Below are 25323 nucleotides of genomic sequence, written 5' to 3' on the forward strand. Positions count from 1 at the left end.
TATTCTTCTAACATGAACATCAAACGCAGGTGACACAGAACAAGCAACTAATTATCAAACAATGCGTATATTCATCTATTTCCTATTCTATAACACAAGCCCATAACCTATTTCCTAACCACCTTCTGAATTTCCGCCACCACTGCAGCCGTAACCTCCTTAGTATTCGCCTGACCACCCAAATCCCTGGTCAAAACTCCCTGTTCGCAGACATTCTCCACACACTCGAGCAGCGTGTTCGCAGCATCCTTCTCACCCAGCCAGTTCAGCATCTCGACGGCCGTCCAAAAGGTCCCAACGGGGTTGGCAATGCCCATGCCAGTGATATCAAACGCAGAGCCGTGAATAGGCTCGAACATACTGGGGTGTTGGCGGGTAGGGTCCAGGTTAGAGGTAGGGGCAATACCAATCGAACCGGCCAGAGCGGCGGCCAAATCGGAGAGGATATCGGCGTGCTGGCAATAATCAGCATCCCGCATGGTTCCAGTACCCACGACAGGGCCAGGGGTGGTACATACCAAGTTGGTGGCAACAATCGTGTCAATAGTCTCCGGTTTCAAGACCATACGGGTAGTCATGGCATCCACGAGCATCTTATCCCAAGTGACATCGGGGAAATCCTGGGACACCTCCTTGGCGACTTCATCCCAGAGCACCATGCCGTTGCGCTGGGCGTTACTCTTCGTGACGACGGTCAAGAGCTTACGGGGCCGTTGCTGGGCGGTCTCGAATGCGAACCGCATGATGCGTTCCACGCCGTGGCGGGAGAAGATGGCGGTCTCGGTGCCGATTTCCCAGGGACGGCCTTGATGAGAGCGACCTCCTTGGCCGGCATACTCGCCCTCGCTGTTCTCGCGAACAATGACCCAGTCCAGATCACCGGACTTGCAGTTGCGCAGGGGCGATTGAGTACCGCGGAAGATCTTGGTGGGACGGACGTTGGCGTATTGTTGGAGGGGTTGGCAGATGGCGAGGCGCAAACCCCAGAGGGAGATGTGGTCGGGGACGTCTGTTTGTCTGTTAGTTGGTTCTTGTGGATTAGGGGTTGGAGGTGGGATGGGATATGTACCGGGTGCACCGACAGCGCCGAAGAGAATGGCGTCGTGCTTCTTCAGCTTGTCCAAACCGCCATCGGGAATGTATTTGCCGGTTTTCTTGAAGGTCTCGGAGCTCCAGTCGTAGTGGGTGAAGTCGAGCTTGAAGGTGTTGAGGGTATCAGCCAAGGCATTCAGCGCCGTGATACCGGCCTCGATGACCTCGGGACCGATTCCATCGGCGGGGATGGAGGCGATGCTGTAAGTTGGGATGGTGGAAGAGCGTGATGGAGACATTGTTGTAGACTGTAGTGTGATTGTGTTGAGGGAGATGAATGACGCCGTGCTTCCGAGTATATATATAGGATCCGATTGTCTTTCCCCCGCGCGATGAAGAGGAGGGGATGACGCGCTGGAGCCACTCAGGCCGGTGTTGATTGGCGATGCTGGCCTCGGTTGAGGGCGCCGGCGGAGGAAGAAACCCCCGGTGGCTGCCCGGACAAAGACACCTCCGGCCGGGGTCAACAACAACAGGACTATGATCTCCCTGGATATGGTGGCAACTCGCAACCAGGTTATTGATGATGACTCGCCATTGATGTTCCAGTTCATGTCCCGGTGTTTACCTTCGTCCGAATACAGCGCAACGCCCCAACGACGACACACCATGATCCCATCCCACGACATCGACCGAGTATTAGGCCATGCCCTACCACATATCCAACAACATGTCGACAGACAGCGTCAAGCGCAAAGCGGCCGAGCACCATTCATCCTAGCCCTCACCGGCCTGCAAGGCAGCGGTAAAACCACCTGGACGACAGAGCTAGTGCGTCTGTTAAACGACAAGTACAATTTCCGAACCATCAATGTTTCCCTCGACGATTTCTACCTCCCCCACGATGGGCTAGTGAGAGTCCGCGAAGAAAACGCAGACAATAAGCTCCTCCAAATGCGCGGACAGCCCGGGACTCACGATACCGTTCTGGCACGAGAATTCCTCGACAGCCTATCTCGACCAACAGACGCACCCTCAGAAATTCTCATCCCCGCATTTGATAAGAGTCAATTCCACGGCGAAGGCGATCGCGTACCTAGAGAGAGCTGGGAGCGCGTCCACGTTTCTCAGTCCTCTGGCATTGACGTGCTGGTGCTGGAAGGATGGTGCGTCGGGTTCCAGCCCCTGGACGAAGCCACTGTCGAGAGGAAGTGGGAAGAAGCGAGACAACATCAGCCTGCAGGGGAAGAGGATGCACGGTTGTCGACGAGGACATTGCGGGATCATCCACTTTCAAGTCATCTCCAGATCAATGAGAATCTGAAAGCTTATTGTGACTTGTTTCTGGGTCCTCGCCATCTGGACTTTCTCCTTCACCTGGATACAGATGATTTGGCAAATGTCTATCGCTGGAGGTTGCAACAGGAACATGCCCTGCTTCAGGCCAAGAATGAAGGAATGACCGATGATGAGGTGCTGGCTTTTGTGAAGGGTTATATGCCGGCATATGAGCTGTATCTGGACTCCGTGCGGACGGGGATTTTCAAGTCTCTGTTGGCGGAGGAGCAGGCGCGCAAGGGGCAGCTGCGGGTGATTCTAGATAGTGAGAGGAGGATCGTTGATGTGGTAACGTACGCATAGGCCTGAATGTCTTGATCGAGATGCAAAGAGATAGGATGGGTTACGGACGTTTGTCAAGCGGGTATATTATGACATATTATCTAGCATACACTTTATGTCAGAGCTCTAACCAGTAGACTGAAAACGATATATCGCGTTTATCTGCAGAACAGATGGAGAGTTACGTTCAACATAGTACTATTCTCTCTATTCCACCCATCACCCATCTACTGAACCACAAACTGAGTAGTGTGATCCTTGTACAACACACTCGAGTCCAGGGTCTCGCCCGTGGTGGAGCGGATAAAGTCGACCTGCAGCGAAGTCTCATTCAGAAACCGCAGGGTGGCATAACTGTAATCATCCGCATAAGCAAAAGCCGTATACGAAGGCTCCGTTCCCACGGAGCTCAACCCCTCGATGTTGCCGGCACCACCCGCAATAATGTACATCGGAGCCTTGGGGTTGTTGAGACCGTTGGGGTCGGCGGTGCCGTTAACCACCGGCTGGAACCGCTGTGAGTTATGGACGTGGCCAAAGACACCCAGGTCGACCCCGTACTTGTAGAACAGGCTCTCAAAAGCCTCCTGGCAGACATCGCAGGCGTTGTCGTCGCCAGTCGTGTACCAGGGGCGATGGCCGGCTACTACCACCCAGGGCGTCACAGTCCGGTCCACGCTGGCCAGATCGGCCTCGAGGAACTGCAGCTGCTGGTTGAGACGGCCGAACGGGCCCGTGTCCAGATCAGCAGAGCCATCCGTGCCATCGGGGGCATCCTTGAAGTCGGTCTCGGTATCGATCATGGCGACATGCACCATGCCGTACTCGAACGAGTACCAGAAGGGTGGCACGGCGAGGCTGCGGGCCGTCTCAGCGAGGGCCTGGGCAGTGGTGTTGGTGGATTGCGAGGGAAAGGCCGTGGGCACGGTACCCTCGAAGCGATGCAGAAAGTCGGTGAAATTGCGCTGGCCTTCGGGGCAGAGGCCGGATGTGAAGGGGATTTCGGTGCAGTCTGCTTCGTGGTTTCCTGGGCCCGGCATGTAAAGTCTGTTTCCGGCGATAGGGGCCAGTTGGTCGTAGAAACGTTCGAGAATGGATTGGTAGGCTTCACTACCGGAGAGCAAGTTGTCGATGTCGAGATACCAGTCGTCGGCGTACGCAAAATCACCTGGGTGGATGACCAGCTCGTAGTCATTAATTGTATCCGCCAGGCGGCCGATGGTGGTGTGGTTGAGGTCGGGTTCGACGTGAGGGATGTCGGACTTCTTGGCCTTGCGGGAGGAGAGCGTGTAGCCATCTTTGCCGTACACCCCCAGGTCAATTACAACGTCCATGTTGAAAGGTGTGGTGTCACCGGGTGTGCGCGGGCTCAGAAACTGCTCCACGCTGGAGTTGCCCGACTCGATCTTGTAATAGTAGGTTGTGGCTGGGCTGAGCCCGGTCAGGGTCACAACATTGGAGTAGGTCCGGGAAGTCGAGTAAGTGGTTGACTTGGTTGAGCAGGCCTCTGAATCGAGCTTATCACTCGAGGTGCCATAGTGGACACAGCTCTGGTTCAGCTTCTCGTAAGTGTTCCAACCCACGGAGACCTCTGCACGGTACAATTGGTCAGTGCTGTCCGCGAGAACAGAGACGGGATCTTACCATTGGGCCCGTAGATGGCCAAACGCTGCTGGTACGGATTGGTTAGGTCCTTGGGGATGGTAGGATAGTCAACGGCCAGGGCGCCCGCAGCAAGGACGGGCAGCACCTTGCTCAAGGTGAGGAGCCTGGACATTCTGAAGAGCTGGGGCTGTGGCGAGCTAGACCGATACCGCAGGTCGTCCAGGAGAAGCAACGAGGGCGATGAGAATTATTTAACCTGTCCGGATCCTCCGGACGACCCATCGCCCATGGAATGCGCACTGCAGCATGACCAAGAAATGCGCCCATCTGCTGCACGTGTGAGGACGGTGGGGCATTGCATTATCGGTTCTTGTGACGTCTCGGAGGCGATGCTGGATAGGGTTATCATGTCCTTGCAACGTGCCCCCGCCCGCAGCTCTGCTTGGAACTGTCAACCACGGAGAGGCCTGTCTTCATTTATTCATGCAAGTGATTCCTCACAAAACAACTGGCTGGAGACCAGCGGAAGCGTTAGTGGTGCACGTGCGATCGGCGGGGGCTGTCACTGCTCAGGGGCAACCGAGGCAATCCCCACTGCCACTGCCGATCACTCGGTCTCCGTCGGTTGATCCGTGCAGAATGGGCCCATGCTGCATCCCCATGCATATGCATGACGGACTCTTCACCCAACAAAGAAGTCTCCGTGAATGAGCCATGGCCCATCGGCAACACTCCAGCCTTCATTAAAGAAGGCGTTCGAGCTCGGAAGGGTGACACCCTCGCCCATGCCGTAGGAAAAGCCATTTCCCGCCTGGTCCCCAAACACCATACTTGCCGGGTTGAGCAGATTAGGGTCCCCAACTACGGGAAAGTCGAGCGGAGAGATTTCGAAATCGCTGAGATCATTTAGCGCGGAGTCTCCGGCCTGACCCAGTCTCGCTATGCCGTTCCCAGCCGGCTGGGCGGATTCTACTCCATACTCATCCGATATGGGCAAGGAGCCTTGTCGGTCGAGAGTCTGTGATTCTCTTGGGCGCATAGATCGATCCGTCGATGGGGTTGGCGTCACGGCTTGTCCCGGGCCTTCATGTCCGTGTACGGGCGAATCCACCGATGGACCTTGCCGGCCAGAGTCCGACCAGCCGTCCTGAGCATGCTTCTCCAGAGCAGAGCACAGATCCTGGATGGCTTCGATGCACGTCTGCGGCCAGTCCCGTTCTCGCATGGCAATGTTGCGGAGCACCGAAATGCCAATGTTGGCGTAACGCAGAGCTCCCTGGTTGGGAAAGTGGCCGGTCCATGCAGCGTAGATCAAAATCAAAGACGACATCCATACGATCCAGGTAAATGAGGGTGATATCAGAGGGGCGCATAGCCTATCACTATGTCCATGCAGATCCGACCGAGGATTGAGGCACCCATGGAGTGCGGTCAGCAAGGATCTGGAAGAGTTGATACACGTCTGAAAGGCTGCCTTGTACTCGGCCGTGGGGTTATCGGCCGCCAGGACGGGGCGGTGCAACGCAATGATGGCCTCATGTCGTGAAACGACTAGCAGCAGCCTGTGAACCGGCTTCAGTAGTGAGTCAGGCTCGGGTTCCAGCGGGTGGACGTCGTCGTAGACCTCATTCCACCACTGTAGCAGTTTACTGTTGACCTCGGTCGCATCGCTCATGTTCTCGCGACTGTGCATAATGGACTTGTTTCGGAGTTCGGAAATGAGTCCTCGCAACCGCGCAAACTTGGCCAAATGGTCGAGAAGTTGGAGACGGCTATCGCCTATTCAGCAATGGGTCAGCTGGTGTCGATCAGTCAGATATAGAGGACCGTTACCCGCGCATGACATGACGTCCTCTCTCTCTGTCTGATGCCTTTCCGTCCCTGGATAGCAGACGTCGATATCATCATCCCGGATGCTCAGTGGCACCCCCAACGCCTGAGTCAGATACCGTTCGAGGCAGTAGATTGACCAGAAAAGGCGGCGGCGGATGGCCACGTCGTCGCGAGTGAAACATGAATACCGCGCCGGGCAGCGGTGCAGGCCCAGATGGAAGGCCGTCCGGGTGACAAAGCCTCCGATCCGGGAGGCTGCATTTAGATGCAGAATGGAGGTCAAGAACAACTGAATGCCGAAGGCCGCCTGCAGCGAGGCAATGGAGGAAGACTCGTCCAGCAAGTCCCGTAGTCCGTCCATAGCTTCATGCGCCGTCTGAAACACCAAACCTGCCGGCATAGCTGCCAGCGCAGGCGAGGTGGCTTGCACCTGGCGGGCATCGATGGCGGAAATGGAGAAGATGGACCGGATGATGGCCGCATCCGATCGGGGGATGAATTGGATGCCGACTTGACTCATCCGGTCCATCATGCGGAGAATGGACGGAGCGTGCAGAAAAGGGTAGACCGGATGCCAGTTCTGAAAGTAATTGTCCGACAGCCGGATCAGCGCCTCAAAGGGCAGCGATGGGCTGGTGAAGTCGAGCTCCTGCGGCCTCCACAGGGGGGCGCGAGCCCGTCCTTGGTCGGGGCGGAGGTGATCGTCTTCTCCGGGCACGAGGCTTTCGTGGCCGGCTCTGGCCTGTCGTAGGTCCGCGGACCGCCGGGAAAAGGCCTGGTAAACGGTGCGGACAAAGTGAATGCCGCTGGAGCTGCCCAGGAAGCTGGCGGATGTATCATCCTTGCGCATGATGCCCAGCTCGCGGGGCGATGGCCTGCTGGGCCCCGACGTGGAGGCACGCTTGTGCCGTTTGGCGGGCGGACAGCCATCATCAGAGGCGTGATTATTGTCTGCCGGAGCTCTTGTTGCAGGGGGAATGGAATTCATTGTGTTGGCAGATTGGACCTCTCCGTGACGGCAGCGAGCTTCATCCCTGGTCAGATGGCTGCCTGAGGCGATAATAATCACATGACTCGCTCCTCGGAGGTGTTCAAGTCCGGGGGGTGTCTCGTTTTATGCGAGTGGGTCTGCTAAATCTTGAGGTGTGGCAGGTTCCCCAACTTGGATGAATGAGATATTAACATCTCAAGTTGGGCACACTGATATTAGGTTCAAGGGCTCTCCACTCCAGAGACAAACGGGAGAATTCAAGCAAGATGAAGCTCCGAAGTCAGAAATCGCGTGCGTCACAGATGCCCCGGAAGACAGTCGGCCCGCGGGGGAAAGATTACCGTCCGGTAATGAAAGCCCCGTGGGCTGGCGAATCATCGCAACCTTCCTCCTCTCTACTAGTTACTATTATATGTCTATCAGATTGATCTGAACTCGAGCCCGCAAACTCACCCCCAAAGCACTGTAGCACACCATGGGCACAGGTAGGATCCACTATTGTAATCTGAACAAAATCCTGCAAACGGCTAACGGAGCGCCATCTTCCACTGGCAGACAAAGACACCCTCAGCCCAATCGCTTGCGAACCATGTCGGCAGAGAAAGTGCAAGGTAGGATGGTGTCCCCTGCTTCCACATTCTCATTAACCAAGATGCTAGTGTGATCGGACATTGTAAGCCCCTCGTGATCCCTCGTAACGCAGCGTGGAAGGGAACGCCCACGGCTAATATATATACCGGCATATGGTACTAGGCCCTCATGCAGCCAATGTGCAGAACCATCCAAATGCAACTATCCAGAGAGTGGCAAGAGGTACTTACTAGACAAGACAACCCCCCAGCCTTGTTGATTCCCCTACACGAATCTAATAAGAATTGATAGAGGCCTACCGCTCGGCTACTTGACCCAACTCGAACAGCGACTGGCAGACACCGAATTAGCTCTGTTTGAGGCACTGGCCACTCTCCGCTCACTTGGCCATAATGATAAAGGCCTCGTCAAGGCATCACTGAAGGCAGAGGTCGAAGCAAAACAGGGAAAACATGCGCGGATGAAGGAATGGGGCCGACTGCCACTTCGGGATCCGGCAGACATCCGGGGTTGGTGGCAGGCGAAAGAGGACCAGTATACCTGTGAACAGGGGTCCTTGAGGACCCAAGCAAAAGAATTGGATCCGGCGCTCGAGGACACTCAATCAACTGAGTTGGGAGGATCTGTTCTGGGAGCTCAAAGACAGCACAGGACCGACGCAGGAGCCATCTCCGCAGAGGCATCGGCCGACGGGCGCTCAATGATGTCCAGCAGTTCAGAGGACCGCACTGCCGGGATACCCAGTAATGAGGATTTGAGACGACAGATTCCGCAGCATTCGCTGGGGATTCATCTCCATAGAAGCTTAGGGGAGCATGATGGTGAATCACGGCCGGGTATTCCTCGCAGCCAGGAGGACGGCGCAGAACCGGCGAGCACGGATAGAGCGAGTATTCTTGCCAGCACACGGCCTTCCCTTTACTTCTAGGGTAGGTGCAATATTGGGATTCCTTCCAATCTCTGATGATTGCATGGGGCTAGAGCACAAACGCAGACATGATTTTCGTTCCTTCTGATATAAGCCGGAGATCTGTCAGTCAATAATGTCGAGTGATCAGACAGAAAGTAAATCCTGCTCCGGATATCCTATGTACACAAAAAGCCCTTAATAGCTATATAAGAAGGGCGCCAAGACTACACCAAGTCAGTTAGACATGCTCTCTCTCCTCAAACTCGACGTCTTGCTTCTCTCGGTCTCCCTGAAAGAGTTCCGCCTCCGTGACCTCTCCTTGAGGCTGGCGACGGGCCATGGACACGATCTTCCACGGGGTGGGAGCGTCCCGGAACACATGGTTTAGCAGTTCCAGGTTGCGATTCATGGTCTCCGGATAGAAGAAGAAGACGCTGATGGGGATGCCAGCCGAGATTATGGCGTAGATGATGTAGTAGCGGTATCCGATCGTATCCAATGCTACCGGCGTGATCATGACCACCACGAAATTCCACAGCCAGTGGTTCGCGGTGGACGCCGAGTTCATGGCAGTACGCAGATGGATGGGCGCCACTTCAGTACAGTAGAGAAAATTGCCTCCGAGGAAGCCGATCGGGTAGAATAGGTTGAACAGAAAGATGAACGTGGCGGATGCAATAGATGCCCCTTTGTTGCTGGTGCCAAAGTTGGTGGTGACCGCCAACGCAGCCATGCAAAGACTCATCCCAGCGCCACTGATGATGAAGACGGTCCGGCGACCCAGGCGGTCGATGCAGAAAAATGCAATGAAACAACAGAGGAACTTCCACGTGAGGGCGCAGGCCGCTAGGATCTTCGCTAAATTGGCAGACATGCCCAGATTGTCTTCGAAGATCGTGGATGCGTATACCGAGATCAGATTGCCGCCACACATCTGCTGGAAGAACTGCAGAACGATGCAAAGTAAAAACCGGTACAGCAGACGGTCCTGGTCGTCTCGACGAATGAGGATATCCACAAGAGAAACTTGTTTGTCACTGGTTTCCAGGGAGGACTGGATCCCATGAATCTCAGCCGTGACAGCCTCATCGGTTTCAGGGACGCCCTTGTATGCGGCAAGGGAGGCCAAAGCCTCACTTGTACGGTTCACTCGCACGAGCCAGCGGGGAGATTCCGGAACGAGAAAGACACATATAGAAATGACAAGAGATGGAGCGAGGGAGAGAACTAGCGGAATCCGCCACTGCAGATTTGAGTAGGGCAGGAAGGTGAAGGCAAAGTCCAGCCAGTTGCAAAGGGCATAGCCCAGACACATGAAAATACCCGCCAGGATAACATGACGGCCTCGCCGGCTGGCTTCCGAGCACTCTGACAGCCAGATCGGCACGGCGATACTGAACTGACCCACACCGACACCCAGAAGAATGCGGCCGATGACAAACTGGATCAACCCAAAGGCAGCCACCTGCAAGACCTGGCCGATGATGGTCAGGACCGAGCCCACAAAGACTGTCTTCCTGCGGCCCAGGCGGTCTCCAATAAACATGCAGGAGAAGGCCCCGATCAGGGCACCGATCTGAAACGATGCAATGACTACACCCTTGCTGGTGGAATTATGGGATGCTTGTGCACCTGTGGTGTTGACCGTGTCTATCTCCGGAAAGGTATTGACCCAGCTTTCCAGGGTGGCCAGTGGTCCTAGGCCCGACTGATTGTAACCGAAGAGGATGAATGCTGGGGCCACGATAAGCACAATTTGGGCCAGTTGTAACGATTTGCCAGTGAGGCCAAGGGGGGACACTTTGAAACCAGCCATGGCAGTAGAATGGGTGAGGGTTGCGAATGGAAGAAGAAATGGAGCACCAGCAAGGGCAGTTGGCATGTCCGATTTATACGAGACCCCGGGCCGGGGCGTTGCCCAGCCGGCTCATTCCTGCCCCAGCTTCTCTGTCTGGGGCCCCGCAATCTAAGAGACCGAATGTCATTACAGTTCCACTTCCAGCTCCTGGGCCCTGGATCCCCGGGGGTAAACGGCTGGAGACGGGACATAAAACGGGGTAAATGCCGCATTATTCTCCACTTGAGACAGCCACACGGTCGACCAAGTACGAGATCGTGCCACCTTCCTTGCACAAGATCACTGTGGAGGTATCATGCGTCACGACCTCGCTTATTGGGACACCAATGGCAAGGGGCTACATGGCACAAGCTAAACAACCCACAAAGCTTAGGCCTCTGTGGTTTTGTGCGGGATAGTTCCTCCTGCGACTGCAGCAGCAGTCTGTAAATGGTTGGCACGAACCAAACGGATGAAACTTGTATGATCCGAATAAGCACGTACGTATCAAAAGATCCTTGACGTGGAACAGACACCAGTTTCTGAGGTGAACTTGGTGATGAGGTCTGATGATGGAATTCCCAGCCGGAGGTTTCTATCCCCGGTGGTCATAGCCACGATCAACCATTGTTGGTCAATGAGCTTGCCACCCGAGGAGGCAGATGTTCAGACGCGGTCATTCAACCATTTGTTACAGCGTCTCATGGGAGAGAGGAAGGCCAGGCCTCGGAAAGCCACCGGGTCCAAAGTCCTGATGGGTATGAGGTGCGTCCTGAGCGTCGGACATGGGAAATCCGCCGCGGACAATTCTTCCTCCGGAAGAGATTTGCTTCAAGCCCGCAAATCTGCGTCGAGGGACACTGATGCCATTGAGAACAGACCTTTCGGCCCTTCCATTTCGAATATGTTTTATTGTTGGCAAGGACATTAGGGGTTACTGTCCAAAGGAGATCCGAGTACAACAAAGTGATGGGATATGATAGCAGAGGCAGATCAGATTTACAGTGTCTTCAAGCGTTCAACCAGCGGGCAATCTGCCTGGCGCGACCGGCCGCATCCTCCAGTGAAACATAGCCTTCCGGATTCCCCACGGCAAAATTGATAAGGGAACGCTGCACCGACCGCGCCTTCGCTGGCACTTCCGATTGCTCCTTCGACCAAGTCCACTCGATCTCCTCCACCGTGTCCGAGGCATGATGATGGACGGAGATGGTGGATGGACCATGCAGTGAAATCCCCGCTGGCGCAGTCAGCCGAATGGAGCCGGATTCACAGTTGAGCGTCCACGACAGCAACGGATCCCCTGGGTAGGGTTGGCTACGGGCAAAGCAAGCCAGTAAGCTGGCCCCAGGAACGGTATAAGGGGATTCTGCGAGGGTGCCTGGCGATTGTGAGCTCCCTGGTGGCCACAAGCGCAGTTTACGTCGTGCTCTATTACTCACCATGCAGACTAAGGAGATCAGGCACATCTGTTTGTATCGTGTCGACGAAGGTCCCCGTTTGGGGGTCTAGAATGCGGACCTCCGGACGCTGGATTTGGGTGTGCACTTGGTCGGTACCGGGAATGACATCCCCCACGACGGATTGGACATAATCAATCACTGTACGCGTCAGTCACCTTTTTTTCGACTCAACTAGATGCGGAGATCAAGTACGAACTGTGGCCAAATCCAATGGTGATGGGGTTCCCGCCCACCTCCTTCTGGGCAAAGTACTTCAACCCAGTTGGCAAGACATCGCGAGCGCCTGTGCCTCCATACCCGCGCACCTCAGTGCTCAGCAGCCGCCCGAGCCGACCGGAGCGAAGGATTTCCTTGATCTTGATGATCGGGGGTGCAAAGCGGGCCTGTAAGCCGACGGCAACGGTGGCACCACTAGCACGAGCCACAGAGAGAAGCTTGTCCACCTCCGCCACCGTGCTAGTAATCGGCCATTCGATATAGACTGACTTGCCCGCACGCAGACTGGCCAGCACGGTCGGGTAGTGTTTGTCGACGCGGGTGGTGCAGATGACGAGATCGACCGTGGGATCGGCAGCCAGATCGTCGGGGTTTCCGTAGGCTTTAACGGTCGCAGGGCCCAGGTGGTAGGTGCGGATGGCGGTTTCGGCTGCGGCAACACTGCTGTTGCAGAGGGCAGTGATTTGCATGAGGGCCTGACCGGAGGGACTCTGGATAGCAGGCAGGTGGGCGTCAGCTGCCCAGGAGGTGATGGCAGAGGCAGACAGCCCAATCAGGGCGGTTCGGATGGGGGTGGCGGGCATATTGATAGCGGAGGAAAGGATTAGAGATGACCCCGAGAGACTTGAACCATGTTTCTGCTGCTTGGCTATTTATTTCGGCTGACGAGGTAGGAGTTGATGAGGGCAGAAACCGTCGGATTCGATGGATTAGAAATCAATCGCGCAATAAAGGACATCTCGGTTTCCGATTCACCGGTCTCCGGCCAGCTGGGGAGTGTTGGATGTTCTGGTTGATTTGCGCCATACTGCTTGCTCACTGATGGTTCTAGGATATACTGGTGAACGACATCTAGATCCCGACCTTGTTAGGCAGGTAAATGAAAGGGACCACGATCGGTGGAACCAACCTGGAGATGATGTAGACAAAAAGATGGGGGACAGAAGGAATCCTCCCGTGAGGGCGAAACTCCTCCCCGGGGGGGTCTAGATAAAAGGCCAAAAGCACGAGGGGATCGGTCCCACCCGTCGAGTTAATCGCCGATAAGATCAGGCGCATGATCGCGGCCGAGACAGCCAGTCGGGATGCCGGTCGCCTGGGCCGGAAAACCCCCAAGTCTAGCCCTGAGTGCCCGTCGATCCATAGGTACTAGGTAGGTACTGCGTCGTGTTGGTGGATGGACTAGTATGGGGAGAGAAGTCGCTGAATGCTGCTATCAAAGGGCGACTTGTGCGGGGCGAGGCCGAGTGGATGCCTCAGGCCGAAGACGATGACGCCATCAGATACAAATGAGTCAGCGACCTTCAACGGCTCCCATACCCGATGGGGTGTAGTGTCGGGCCGGCGGGAGTCTGGCCCGGTGGGGGAGCGGGGCAGAGGGCCAATGGCCACGGAGGATTTCCAGGCGAAGCCGGTTTTGTGACAGGTCGCACCGTCCGAAGGCTGCCAGTGGCTCGCTTAGTCTTGCAGTCGGGCTCTCCAATTGACCAGCACTCCGACTCTCCATCTCTCCATCTCCCCCACTGGTCACTCTCTGTTTCCCGTTCAGTGTTTAAGTATTAGTCCGGCCGGACCGACAGCCACAAATCACAAGCGCCAGAGCCGGACAGCCCAGCGGTCAAGCCTTGGGTCGAGTTTCTTCTTTCCTCTTCCGTCCCCGTTCTCTCTCGTGCTTCCCCACAGTCTCTCTTTGCCATCCATTTGCTTCTTCTCCATCCCCGTGCGGGTGGCCGGCTTTTTCTTCCTCTTTTATTCTTCTGTCTCGGTCCCTTGCTTTCTCTCTTTCTCTTTCTCTTGCTTTCGATCGTTTCCCCCGTCGTTTTCCCCCTCTCCGCATCACACGATATGCCCGTAACGCCTCGGGAGTGATGGCGGCCTCCTTACAGCAATCCGAGGCAGAGCGAGAGAGAATTCGGGATCTTTCTCGGTAAGCCAGGCCCCAAGTCGATCCTCTGCAACCGGATCGTCCCTGTGCAGCTCCAGCAAAGTATATCCATGTGCTAATCTGCGTCCCCACGAATCCTGCAGGTACTATTGCACCGTCGGTCGCCCCGCCCTCCGACTGGAAGCCGCTGCAGAGGAGAGTCGCCACGCCGCCGAGGGCGAAGTCCGTCTCTCCTCCGATATCACCCTGACGGCCCTGGCTCAGCTGGCTGTCTTTCGCTTTTCCTGTAGCCGCGCCTTCATCTCCATCATCGATGGCGCCAACCAATATCTCATCGCCGAAGCCACCAAGTCCGTCTCGCTACGGGATAAGGATCAGCATGACCCGGGCGATGGTATCTATCTCGGGGTCCGCACCCTGGACCTGATCTGGGGGGTCTGCCCCCATTCCATCGCCCTGTTCACCGGCCAGGATCCCTCCAAAGTGGTCGACTCCCCCAATCTCACTGCCAACACCTCGCGCTTCGTCGTCCGTGACTTCACCCAGGAAGAATTCTTTCAAAATCGCCCCTATGTAGTCGACTGGCCCCATTTCCGCTTCTACGCCGAGGTGCCCTTGTACAGCCCTGCCGGTCATGTTCTTGGCTCTTTCTGTGTCATCGACGATAAACCTCGCTCCGTCTTTGGGGATCGCGAAATCGCTTCCCTCCGCGAGGTCGCCGATGCCGTCGCCCAGCATCTCGAGCACGTCCGCATCTCCCATTCGCATCGCCGCGCCGAGAGTCTTGTCAAGGGCTTGACCAGCTTCGTCAAAGACCATCCTGCCTTCGATCCGACCGACGTGCCCAGTCCCAGCAACGGATCCATGCTGGTCCCCGGCACCCAGCCCGCGCCCCAGGAACCCCTGTCGTTGGCCAAGGATAACCTCCCGGTGACGCCTAGCCAGTTGCACTCGGCCTCCTCCGAAATGACCGGCGATCTGGCCTCCCTGTTCTCCGCTGTGACATGCTCCGAGCTCACCGCCACCTCCACCTCGGTCAATGTGCCCGGACCCCGCCCGACCACCGCCGTACCGGCCGACGAACCCCTACCGGCCGATGTGTCCGAGACACGAGAGCCGAGCGTCGTCGTGTCCGACCACACCGAGTTTCCCTCGGTGTCCGTCATCGACCGCGAAGCCCGCTCTGAGAGCCTTGGTCGCATCTTCACCCGCGCCAGTGTCACCCTGCGCGACTCGATGGACTTGGATGGAGTCGTGTTCCTGGACGCCAGTCGATGTAATGCCGGAGTGTGAGTGGCCCACCCCCGGAGGATTGGCGGAAGCATATTAACAAAACAAGCAGTGTACGGCCCGGCCAGACCGGGTCTTGGGAGCCCCTGCCCACGACCGCGAATCCTGAATTTCTTGCCGATCCCTATCCCAGCCCGGTGGACCTCCCCGGGGTGGGGTCCCTGTCCAACATCTCCGAGAAGCCGTGCGAGGTGCTGGGGAGCGCCCAGCAGCCGTCCGCGGAGGAGGCACACACTGGAATGCCTGTCACCGAAGCCCTCCTCAACCAAATGACTGCCGCCTTTCCACATGGCCAGTTTTTCAACCTACACGAGTGGATCGACGAAGACAAAGATCAGCCCCCTGACATGTTTTCCTCTCATCTCACGGCGGCTGCGAAGGCCCCGGCGGCAGGGTCTGAAGCTGGGATCCGGCGCGAGATCGGCCGTCGACTCCGACAGCACTTGCCAGACGCCTACTGTGTGCTCTTTTACCCATTGTGGGACTGGAACCGATCGCGCTGGCTGGCGGGTACACTCGTTTGGACCCACGCCAGTGATCGCGCGCTGGGTGTGGACGAGCTACATTATTTCAAGGTGTTTGGCGACTCGATCATTTCAGAGGTTGCCCGCGTCGACTGGGCTAGCACCCAGCAATCTAAATCGGATTTCATCTCCTCCGTCAGCCATGAGCTGCGGTCCCCTTTGCACGGCATCCTGGCCAGTGCAGAATTGTTGCAGACTACCCCGTTGCATTCGAGTCAGGCGCATTGGATGAACATGGTCAAGAGTTGCGGTTTGACCCTGCTGGATACCTTGAACCACTTGTGAGTGTGACAGATTATCTCAGACCGTTTCGTTTCAGCTAATTATGTGTAGGCTGGATTTTGCCAAAATCAACAACTTGACCACCACCGAAGACTCCAGCCCTGACCCATCCACCCCTAGTGTGACGAACCTCCTGGCTGTCTTTGACCTGGACGAGCTCATTGAGGAGGTCACTGATGTCCAGTACACCGGCCAACGGCTGGCTCAAGCGGTGGCTCCCCTGACAGGGCGCCCCGCGAACCCCCAACCGGCACGATCCGACGGAGAGCTGACGGTGGTGGTGCGTGTACAGGAGCGCAACACCTGGCGGGTGCAGTCGGTGGCCGGCGCATGGCGGCGCATTGTCATGAACCTGCTGGGCAATTCCTTAAAGTGGACCAAATCCGGTTTCGTCGAGGTATCACTCTCCAAGGCCCGCCGGGAATCTAACCCGCACTCTGTTCTCGCCCATCTGTCGGTCACTGACACTGGCGCTGGCATTGCGCCGGATTTTCTCCGGCACAAGCTGTTCTCCCCCTTCACGCAGGAAGACACTCTGTCAGAAGGGCTGGGACTAGGTTTCAGTATCGTTCGCCAGCTGGTCGCTTCGTTGGATGGTCACATCGATGTGCGGAGTGAGGTGGGCGTGGGCACTCAGGTCGACATCTACATTCCCGTGCACCCCCAGTCGGACAGCGCATCGCACGGGTCTCGCCGCTGCAGCCCAGAGGAGCTGGCCTCGCCGGTTCTCCCCATGGTTGCCTGCCTTGTCGGATTTGATGGATATCCCAACCCGCGAGAGATTCCCACGGGCATTCTCCCGGCAGAGGCCAAGCGCAAGCTGGCCATCCGCAGCTCGCTGACTTCAGTGCTGTTCCATCAACCGGGATGGACGCTAACGCTGGCCGAGTCGCTCGATCATGCTAGGGGGGACGTGGCCGTAATCGAGGAGAGCGATCTGAGCGCGATGCCGGGAGGCCAGTCCGCATTGGAACTGGCGAGGAAGGGAGGATTCAAGTTCTTCATCGTCCTTGACAGCAACCAGCCGTCTTCGCAAGTCGATATGCTCGCTCCAAACATGGTCCGAGTGTCTCAGCCGTAAGTAATCCTCCCCTTTTCTATCCGTTGGTAGCTAACGGCATGGCAGATTCGGTCCGCAAAAGTTCGACAACGCGATCAAGCGGGTGCAAACTTTGTACCGGGAATCTCGACTGAACCGTCCTCCATCGCGGCCCTCGCCGATGCCGCTGCAACCCTCGCGACCCGCCTCCCCCGAGCTGTCCCAGCGGTCTGCGCCGGACTCGGCCATGGACTTTGCCTCGCCATGCCCGCCGCTGGAGGCCCCCCATTCGCACCCTCCCAGCAAAGCCCCCAAAGACATCCATGTCCTCATTGTAGATGACAACGACATCAACCTGAAGGTTAGTTCTCATTGCCTCACTGCGCGAGTGGAAGTACTAATTGATGTGGGCAGATCTTGGCCACCTTCATCCGAAAAATCGGGTGCAGCTACGATACTGCATCCAACGGGCTCATTGCCCTCAACACCTACAAAGCCGCCAGCCGGCGCCACGATCTCATCTTGATGGGTAAGACCACTCGCCATGTCATGTCACTTACGAATTTGCTGACCGTGACGTTCAGATATCTCGATGCCAGTGATGGACGGCATTGTCTCGACCGATCAAATCCGTCGGTACGAGAAGAAAAATGGACTCATCCCCTCGCGCATCATTGCCGTGACCGGCTTGGGGTCGGCAGACCGACAGCAACAAGCGGTGGCGGCCGGGGTTGATGAGTACCTGGTGAAGCCCGTGTCTCTGCATGGGCTGAAAAAAGTGATGCGAATTTCATGATGACGACCTTTTCACGATACCTTCCTCCGTCGGTCTGTATACATACCCCGTGGTACCTTCTGACCGACCTTGTGATATATTATTTTTTCCCTAGATCTTTCATAGTAGACAAATGTATATACGAATATTTGCCTCAACCGGTTGATTTTCATTATTTTACAGCGGCATACTCAGTCTGGTCAGTTAGTGGGCTTTCATTTTTGCAACCCAGCGATCGGTCCTTTTCAGTCTTTCGTCTGCATATAAGATTACACAACTGTTCATCGTCCAAATGGATCTATGCAATGGCTTTGGGATCAGCCATATCAACTTCGCCAGAAATTCAACGAGTGACTCCAGTCAGCCAGCGGGGAGTTCTGAAACGTGGCTCGCCCCATCCGTGCGCTCTCCACCGAGTCCCGCAATGTAGATACTATATAGTAGTAGGAATAGTTACTCACTTCACTCGTACCCCACCAACACCATCAACTCCAATATCTCTTCTTGATTTATTGCTCCATCCTCTTCTATTTCCTTCAAACCAAGTGCCCTACAACCATTCACCTTCATCCCTCAGCCCCAACAACAGGCCCCTCCCGAATCCTGCCAGTTGACGACCCCACCCCGCCACAAGGCTGACAGCAAAAGCAACCATGCCACGCACTAATGCCTTGCTGACCACCCCTTCCTATCCCTCCGCGACATCCAATCCACCCGCCCAACCCATGCTGAACCCATCCCCCAATGGCCGAACTCATCGGCCTCATCTCCTCCATCATCGGCATCGCAGGCGCCGGGCTCACCCTCGCCCAAAAACTCCACGACTACGGCGACGGCGTATCGGGAAGTAGTCGGCGCGCGCAGCAGATTGCCTCCTACGTGCGCACCACAGCAATATGTATCGAGGAAGTCGGGTCCGTGCTGGAAGAAGAGAGGGTTTCGGATAGAGTGATTGTTTCGCGGAATGCGTTGGATACGGTGAGGGATATTGTGGGACAGTGTGATGGGTTGTTTGAGCAGATAGAGGCTGCGTTGAGGAGTACGGGGAGTGGCAATGGGATGGGGAGGTTGTTGTTTCCGTTCAGGGAGTCGAGGGTGGTTTTGATGCAGAGTGATTTGGAGAGGTTGAAGACGACGTTGCAGTTGTTGATGCAGGTGGTGGTTTATGCGAGGGTGAGGGCTGTGCAGAGGTTGGTTATTTGCTTTTAGATTCTATTGATTGGAGGAGGATTCTAGGGTTAGGGATTCATGCTGAGACAGGGTACAGTGAATATCAACCACGGCAGAGACAGCTCGTGGAGGAGCTTATTGCCCTAAGGAGGCAGGCTATGGATACTTATGAGAGGAGTAGGAAGGAGGATGAGCGAGTCGAGGCGATGGAGGATGCGAGGTGGGTTATCTATTCTCTTGATCATATCGCGGATATTGATTGACGGTATTAGTATCTTCACCGCGGCCTTGCCTGGTGCTGCTACTGGGCCATCGGCCTCAGACAACGTGGCACGGGAAATCCCGCCGACTGCCAAAGGAGACGACAATCTGGAGAATCCAAAGTCCAACCCAACAGTCGACCACCCACCACAAACCCAGGATAGCAGCCCAGATACATCCAATATGGAGATCACTACCATCCAGCCACCAGACCCCAATCCAACAGATTCCAGCAACCAGCCAATGTCTACTTCAACCGCTCGCACACAGGATACAGTAGAGCCAGTACCCCCAACCCATATCCCCCTTCACCCCATCCCTCGACCCCAGCCTACCACACCCCCCGCCATCCCAAACACACCACCAACCCACCCCAACCCAACGAAACCCTCCACGACTTCCTATCCACATTCCACCAATCCCTAAAATTCATCTGCTGCTGTCCATGTCTCTACATCCACCGCCGCTCCACCCGAACCCACGAGTCCACCTATCTCGAACCCATTCCCGATCCTCTCCTGGGTATGGGGATACCATCATACCAGGGAGGATACCCTCCGCGGCCGGCTAAGGTATGGCACTCGCGTGGGGGATATGTTCCAGGAATACAACCTCTATCTGGAGAGCGGTTTGAGGTGGTTCCTCAAGGTATGATCTATCCTGCAAAGGAAGCGGTGAGATTTTCTCGTATGGGGCTCGGGGATTCTGTTTCTGATGGAGATGATGCTGTTCGTACGGGAGTGGAGGGTCTGAGTGATATGGATGATGTTGAGGAGTTGTTGGAGCGGTGGACGAATCTTTATCGGGGTGGGGGTGGTGAGGGAGTGGAGGGGAATGTGTTTACAGTATAGGATAGGATGGGATGGCAGTTATAGGTGGTGACTATATGTTCGGTTTGGGGGTTTGTGACATTGTATGGAATGATTCTCGAATTAGCTTCCAGGTCTGTCTCCTGGGGTGGATGCAAAAGGTTTGGTTTGTTAGTACAGAACCGACCAAATGAAAGGAAATCTGTTACGTCTATTCCCGCACTCTACGCCACCCGATATCCTCACAGGCATTAAAGGATGTATATATACCGCTGATAGCCCATTAGGAGAGCGAGGCCTCCATACTGCCCATGCTTCAACGTGTCAATCGAGATCAATTACTTATGCTTGGCGGTGCAGATGATTGTGGGACGGGAACCATTACACGTCCATGATCCAATCAGAGCTGAAAGTAGACATGTGGGGGATTGTCAGGCTACTGCAAAGCTCCGGGAACGTTGTGTTGTGTGGACGACCCCAAGTGAGCGGATAGGGCCCGCGCTGATGTACTCAATCCATAGTAAGATCGGCCATAGCTGTCTTTAGATTCTGTCTTTCCAGTTTGGGCAAATAAGACAGGGCCGATAATTACCCAGACAGCGTATAGTTACTGATTCACCGTCCCTGGAGAGAGGGGGTCGCTGCAACCGTGGCTGACGGCCAATGAGCCTATTCCGGAGTCACACCCCATTATATGTGCGTGAGACGAAAGGCGCACGACTTGTAGCCGTTGCATCTGTTGTATGTTAAGAGAGCTTCCCTAGACCATGGTCAAGAAACTCCTTCGGACAACGAAAACCGATCCGCGGGCAGCATGGCATCCCGCAACATCGCCTGGTGCAAAGTGTCAAGTCCCCAGTCACCACACCACTCCATCATGCGCGCTCCGCTCTTGAAGTGCTCTGCCAGATGGTCTGCACGCTCACTCCATGTCGACATCACTAGCTGGCAGAATCCACAACGACTCTCGACATCATTGGTGACTACGCGACAAGCCTCAACTCGAAGCGCAGGGACTTTGGTACAATGATGAAATTTGCGGAGATGCTGAATCAAGTGATCCTTTCGACAGAAGGATCGCTCCGAAAGGGGTCGGTCGACACACACGTCGAACTCATGAGTAGCGAAGTGGGATTGGAATCCTTGTGTCGCATTGCAAAAGTCACACGGTAAGGCCTCCGAGCCAGCGATATCCAAGATGTCCGGTCCAATGGTGCAGATCCAGGATTCCAACGACAAGTGGACACTCTTCTCATGCCGGGCCCAATCATGCTTCTTCTTGAACGAGTCAACGCAAAAGGTGCACTGAAAGGGGCCTTCTGCTGCTGACCGGCGTCTGGGCCGTCGCCGTCGTGACTGGGACCGGGACGGTACGTCCGAGAGTGGAAACGGCAGATAGCTTTCTGAACGATGACTCCAAGCCGACGAGACACTTTCCGATGAGGCATGAGATGGCTCACTATCCATGCTCGAGATGGAAGACGCGAGGTTGTGGGCGCCAGGACTAGCGTCGGCGGATGCGCTCGGGCAATCCCATGCCGTATCGGTACCTGCGGCGGCAATGGCATCTTGAATGGCCGATTCTGACACGGGTTCCTGATCTGGCGGCGATCTCTGCCAGCGCTCCATCGGTGTCAAAGTGGGAGGACGAGAAACAGGCATGGGGGAGCCACTCCGAAAGATCTGACTGGGTCGAGACGTTCGCCGCGCCACCCTGTGCCGCCGTCGCGCATTGGCAAACCAGGTGGATATTTGTTTCTCAGTGAGACCGGTTTGCTGGGCGAACTGGGCCTTCTGTTCCTCAGTAGGATACGGAGCATGTTGGTTGCGATACAGCCAATCCCGCAAGACTTTGGCTCCTTTCCTCGAAAAGCGCGGCTTGTGCCGCCCATCATTCTCACTCAGTGCTACCTGATGTGCTGACTCCCCTGGGGGGTGCCCTAGTCCCGTCATGTTTGAAGCCTCGAGCCTGGAAATCATCTCCTCGTCTGTCAACTCTGTAACCCCGTGTAGATGATTGAAGACGGGAAAGAACGTCTCAAAGCCGGCGGGGTGGCGCTTCTCGCCGCGGGCAAGGCTACATTCGCGAAAGAGGGCGACACAGCTGGAACAGGATGAGACTGGGTTCGGATTGGCCGGGGTGGTGCGGATGATGAGACACTGTAGTCGGTGCTGCTGGCAGTGGGCGCAGGGGACGGAAGGACGATAGGCGCCTTCTAACCATCGCGAGACACTGAAATCATCGGTCGGCCGGATGCTGGAGTGGTTGGTCGGATCGGTTTCTGCGAAGTCCCGTCGGGTTTCCCCGGGGATCACCGGATCCAGGGAGGTGTTTTCAACGGGACCCGCAGGGTAGGAGAAGGTATCGGGGTGGATGGAATCGGAGGTGGAGAGCCATTCTGCCCAGTCATCGTCGAACGAGGCTCGCGAGCTGTCGGGGAAGGAGGCTTCCATGGCGAAGCCCAAGTTGCCGGCCTGGTAGTTTAGGATTCTGGAGACGCATATGTACGAAAAGCCATTGTGAAAGAACACGGACGAAGGGAAAGGAGCAAGAAGAAATATAGGTGCGGGGAAAGATGAAGATGGGGAAGAGAAAGAGGAAGAGGAAGAGTAGAAACGGAAGGCGGGGAGCTGGCATCGGCAGATCACTACCGCCTTCTGGACAAGGTTAGACTAGACGCCAGTCTCCCGCTGTCGCTGTCGTGCCGACTACGAAACCATCAACTTTCCATCTATCGACATTCATCAATTCTATTTGCAGAACAATCATTTGGTACTCTCCGTATGGCTCTATCTATTTACAATATTGCTGGATGAGTTGCCGGAGAACCTCCCTAAGCTGCACCACGCTGTCGACCTCGACCCATTCTTCCCGCGAGTGCAGGCCCGCCCCGCACGGTCCGAACACAATGCTGGGGATCCCCGCCTCCGTGAGCAATGCGGCATCGCACCAGAAAGGGACACTCTGCACTGCTGCAGGATGGCCAATAACATCCTGACTGATGTGAACCAACTGTTCAACTAGAGGATGGTCATGGGGAACATGCTGGCTGGGACGCGACATTGTGATGCGAGGCTCCCGGTACTGGAACCCGGCATTCTCTCGGGCCAGTCGGTCCAAGAGGGCACCCAGATCGTCCAGGATCCCCTGGTTCGTCTGCACCGGCACTGTCCGGTACTCGACAGTCAGTTTGCAACTGGCTGGATATGATGAGGCCTCCTCTCCTCCATGGACAATGCCGCAGTGTAGAGACCCCTGCCCCAACACCGCATCGACGGGGAGCTGCGCCTGAGTCTCGCGCAAAGCCTGGAGAAACAGTCCCATGTTCATGATGGCATCTATCCCGTCTGCCGGCTGGGAACCGTGAGCTGCCCGTCCCAGGATCTCCACCTCCGCCCAGGCAAACCCTTTGTGCGCGTGCGCAATGGCGAGGTTGGTCGGCTCTAGCACTACCCCGGCATCAGCTCGCCATCCAGCGGCAAGTACATCTATCGTCCCCTGGGATGCATCTTCCTCGTCCGCCACCGCGGCGATCATCACATCTCCAGCCAGCGGGCTTTCCTTTGCGACTAGAAGGGCTGATAGGCCAGCGGCCAAACCCGCCTTCATATCCAACACACCGCGCCCAAATACTACCTCTTTGCCCTCCTTCACCCCCCGATGTCCCGTCAGCGCATCCCCCTCGTAGGTCGTCAGGCTAACCGTATCGACGTGCCCGTTGAGCATGATGGATGATCCTCTACCAGATCCGCGCACGATCCCCACCACAGACGGGCGCCCTGGTGTTGTTTCGATGCGGTGGTGCTCAATAGCACGATGAGAAAACCAGGCGGACAGGTAATTGACAATGGCTGTCTCTCCTGCCCCTCGAGACTTGGACAGGGTAGGGTTGGAGGAGTTGATCCGCGTCAGCATCTGGGTCAGTTTCACCGGGTCGTCCGTTGAGACATCCTGCGGGACCTCGTAGGGGCGACGGCCCTCGGTGCTGAGGAGTAAGATGACTGACTCTGGTGTGAAAAAGGCGGAACCGTGATGCTCAGCCTTTAGGCGACGAATGGCAGCTAGACTGGCGGCACCACAGGGTCCGGCGTCGACCGACTGGGCAGTGAGGTCTTGGACGGCGCCGTGACTTTCCCAATCCGAAACGGTCACGCTCGCATCGACCAGCTGTTGCAGTAGCGGCCAGGCGACGCTAGACACTGTGCCACAGTTCATCCCTGCCATGATGCTAGGACTGGTGATTACTGACGTCAATTTGCCTTGTTGCAGGCTGTGGGTCAGGCTGGGCGCGGTATCGGGCTCGACGGCCACGACTGCGGCAGGGGTCTCTCGCGACTTGTAGTATGTGGCGACGGCTTGGCCGAACGAGCCCACGCCTACTGGCGCGACAACCAGAGTATTCAGCAGCCCGAGGGCGTGCAGTTGCTCGTCTGCCTCGCGCAGCAAGGTCGAGTAGCCTTCCACCACCCATGCTGGAATGTCCTCGTATCCCTCGAAGGCCGTGTCCTGGATCAGGATACGTTGTTCCATCTCCGCGGCCGAGTCGGCAGCAGCTTGGACGGCCCGGTCGTAGTCCCCCTCGACGACGACCACCTCGGCCCCTTCGGACTGGATCATCTGCTTGGTGTACTCGTGCATGGTGCACGGGACGTAGATGCGACACTGCAACGACATCTGCTGGGCGACCCGAGCGACCGCCCGGCCATGATTGCCCTCAGTAGCAGCAATGAGAGTAATGGCTGCACTGGCTGCACTGGCCTGCACGCGGGCGATCAGGGTCTCAAGGGGCGTGCCATCTGGCAATCCCAAGGCTGCCAAGACGGCCTGGTAGATGGCCCAGGAGGCACCGAGCACTTTAAAGGACGGCAGACCGAAGCGATTGCTCTCCTGCTTGACATAGACTGCTCGCACCCCGAGCTCGTCGGCAATGTCGGGCAGCGGCACCAGCGGGCTCGCGGCGTAGCCCGGGAAGTGCTCGTGGAAGGCCTGCACTCGAGGCAAACCCCCCAACGACGTCGTGGTCGGGTTGGGATTGACGAAGATTGGTCTGCGGGAACCCGGCATGGTGGAGGACATACTTGCTGGAATGAATCCTGCAGGGGGTATGCCGGTTTTAATGTGCCCGGGTTCCAATTTCATCGGCACAAAGGGCGCTGCCGATGCGCCCTCCCCCGACATGCTTGTGTTCC

General features: G+C 56.4%; 10 protein-coding genes across 10 annotated transcripts; 4 read left to right on the forward strand and 6 right to left on the reverse strand.

The window, feature by feature from the left end:
* Window positions 1–89: 89 nt before the first annotated feature.
* BO94DRAFT_574136 (putative tartrate dehydrogenase) lies at window positions 90–1331 on the reverse strand (the record flags this gene model as incomplete). Its single annotated transcript, XM_025615006.1, has 3 exons — window positions 90–455; window positions 519–1009; window positions 1070–1331. 3 exons carry the CDS (start codon window positions 1329–1331, stop codon window positions 108–110), a joined length of 1101 nt encoding a protein of 366 aa, XP_025468742.1. The 3' UTR covers window positions 90–107.
* Window positions 1332–1701: 370 nt separating this feature from the next.
* Window positions 1702–2673, forward strand: BO94DRAFT_463104 (D-glycerate 3-kinase-like protein; the record flags this gene model as incomplete). The annotated part of the gene is made up of 1 exon (XM_025608008.1): window positions 1702–2673. One exon carries the CDS (start codon window positions 1702–1704, stop codon window positions 2671–2673), a length of 972 nt encoding a protein of 323 aa, XP_025468743.1.
* A 206-nt stretch (window positions 2674–2879) lies between these two features.
* BO94DRAFT_462901 (purple acid phosphatase family protein) lies at window positions 2880–4429 on the reverse strand (the record flags this gene model as incomplete). Its single annotated transcript, XM_025607993.1, has 2 exons — window positions 2880–4243; window positions 4297–4429. 2 exons carry the CDS (start codon window positions 4427–4429, stop codon window positions 2880–2882), a joined length of 1497 nt encoding a protein of 498 aa, XP_025468744.1.
* A 22-nt stretch (window positions 4430–4451) lies between these two features.
* On the reverse strand, window positions 4452–6940 carry BO94DRAFT_593169 (CeGAL family transcription factor; the record flags this gene model as incomplete). The annotated part of the gene is made up of 4 exons (XM_025616166.1): window positions 4452–5153; window positions 5238–5639; window positions 5661–6036; window positions 6091–6940. The coding sequence occupies 4 exons, from the start codon at window positions 6938–6940 to the stop codon at window positions 4940–4942; spliced, it is 1842 nt and encodes a 613-aa protein (XP_025468745.1). The 3' UTR covers window positions 4452–4939.
* A 559-nt stretch (window positions 6941–7499) lies between these two features.
* On the forward strand, window positions 7500–8710 carry BO94DRAFT_23471 (Zn(II)2Cys6 transcription factor domain-containing protein). The gene is made up of 5 exons (XM_025606320.1): window positions 7500–7566; window positions 7637–7692; window positions 7741–7754; window positions 7835–7894; window positions 7964–8710. The coding sequence occupies exons 1-5, from the start codon at window positions 7557–7559 to the stop codon at window positions 8598–8600; spliced, it is 777 nt and encodes a 258-aa protein (XP_025468746.1). The 5' UTR covers window positions 7500–7556; the 3' UTR covers window positions 8601–8710.
* Window positions 8711–8820: 110 nt separating this feature from the next.
* BO94DRAFT_584381 (putative MFS sugar transporter) lies at window positions 8821–10398 on the reverse strand (the record flags this gene model as incomplete). Its single annotated transcript, XM_025615623.1, has 1 exon — window positions 8821–10398. The coding sequence occupies one exon, from the start codon at window positions 10396–10398 to the stop codon at window positions 8821–8823; it is 1578 nt and encodes a 525-aa protein (XP_025468747.1).
* A 1016-nt stretch (window positions 10399–11414) lies between these two features.
* BO94DRAFT_23549 (Gfo/Idh/MocA family protein) lies at window positions 11415–12766 on the reverse strand. The gene is made up of 3 exons (XM_025606322.1): window positions 12079–12766; window positions 11862–12020; window positions 11415–11800 (listed from the first exon to the last, which is right to left on the reverse strand). Exons 1-3 carry the CDS (start codon window positions 12680–12682, stop codon window positions 11430–11432), a joined length of 1134 nt encoding a protein of 377 aa, XP_025468748.1. The 5' UTR covers window positions 12683–12766; the 3' UTR covers window positions 11415–11429.
* Window positions 12767–13646: 880 nt separating this feature from the next.
* BO94DRAFT_533864 (sensor histidine kinase) lies at window positions 13647–18315 on the forward strand. Its single transcript, XM_025611410.1, has 7 exons — window positions 13647–14025; window positions 14127–15272; window positions 15323–16078; window positions 16131–17156; window positions 17206–17479; window positions 17533–17647; window positions 17703–18315. The coding sequence occupies exons 1-7, from the start codon at window positions 13967–13969 to the stop codon at window positions 17912–17914; spliced, it is 3588 nt and encodes a 1195-aa protein (XP_025468749.1). The 5' UTR covers window positions 13647–13966; the 3' UTR covers window positions 17915–18315.
* Window positions 18316–18581: 266 nt separating this feature from the next.
* Window positions 18582–20117, forward strand: BO94DRAFT_623167 (uncharacterized protein). The gene is made up of 3 exons (XM_025617132.1): window positions 18582–19083; window positions 19161–19283; window positions 19336–20117. The coding sequence occupies exons 1-3, from the start codon at window positions 18638–18640 to the stop codon at window positions 19748–19750; spliced, it is 984 nt and encodes a 327-aa protein (XP_025468750.1). The 5' UTR covers window positions 18582–18637; the 3' UTR covers window positions 19751–20117.
* A 787-nt stretch (window positions 20118–20904) lies between these two features.
* Window positions 20905–25198, reverse strand: BO94DRAFT_462894 (uncharacterized protein; the record flags this gene model as incomplete). Its single annotated transcript, XM_025607992.1, has 3 exons — window positions 20905–22033; window positions 22130–22764; window positions 22982–25198. 3 exons carry the CDS (start codon window positions 25196–25198, stop codon window positions 20905–20907), a joined length of 3981 nt encoding a protein of 1326 aa, XP_025468751.1.
* Between the last annotated feature and the right edge of the window lie 125 nt (window positions 25199–25323).

Source organism: Aspergillus sclerotioniger (assembly GCF_003184525.1).
Source record: "Aspergillus sclerotioniger CBS 115572 chromosome Unknown BO94scaffold_10, whole genome shotgun sequence".
In the NCBI taxonomy this organism is placed as follows: domain Eukaryota; kingdom Fungi; phylum Ascomycota; class Eurotiomycetes; order Eurotiales; family Aspergillaceae; genus Aspergillus; species Aspergillus sclerotioniger.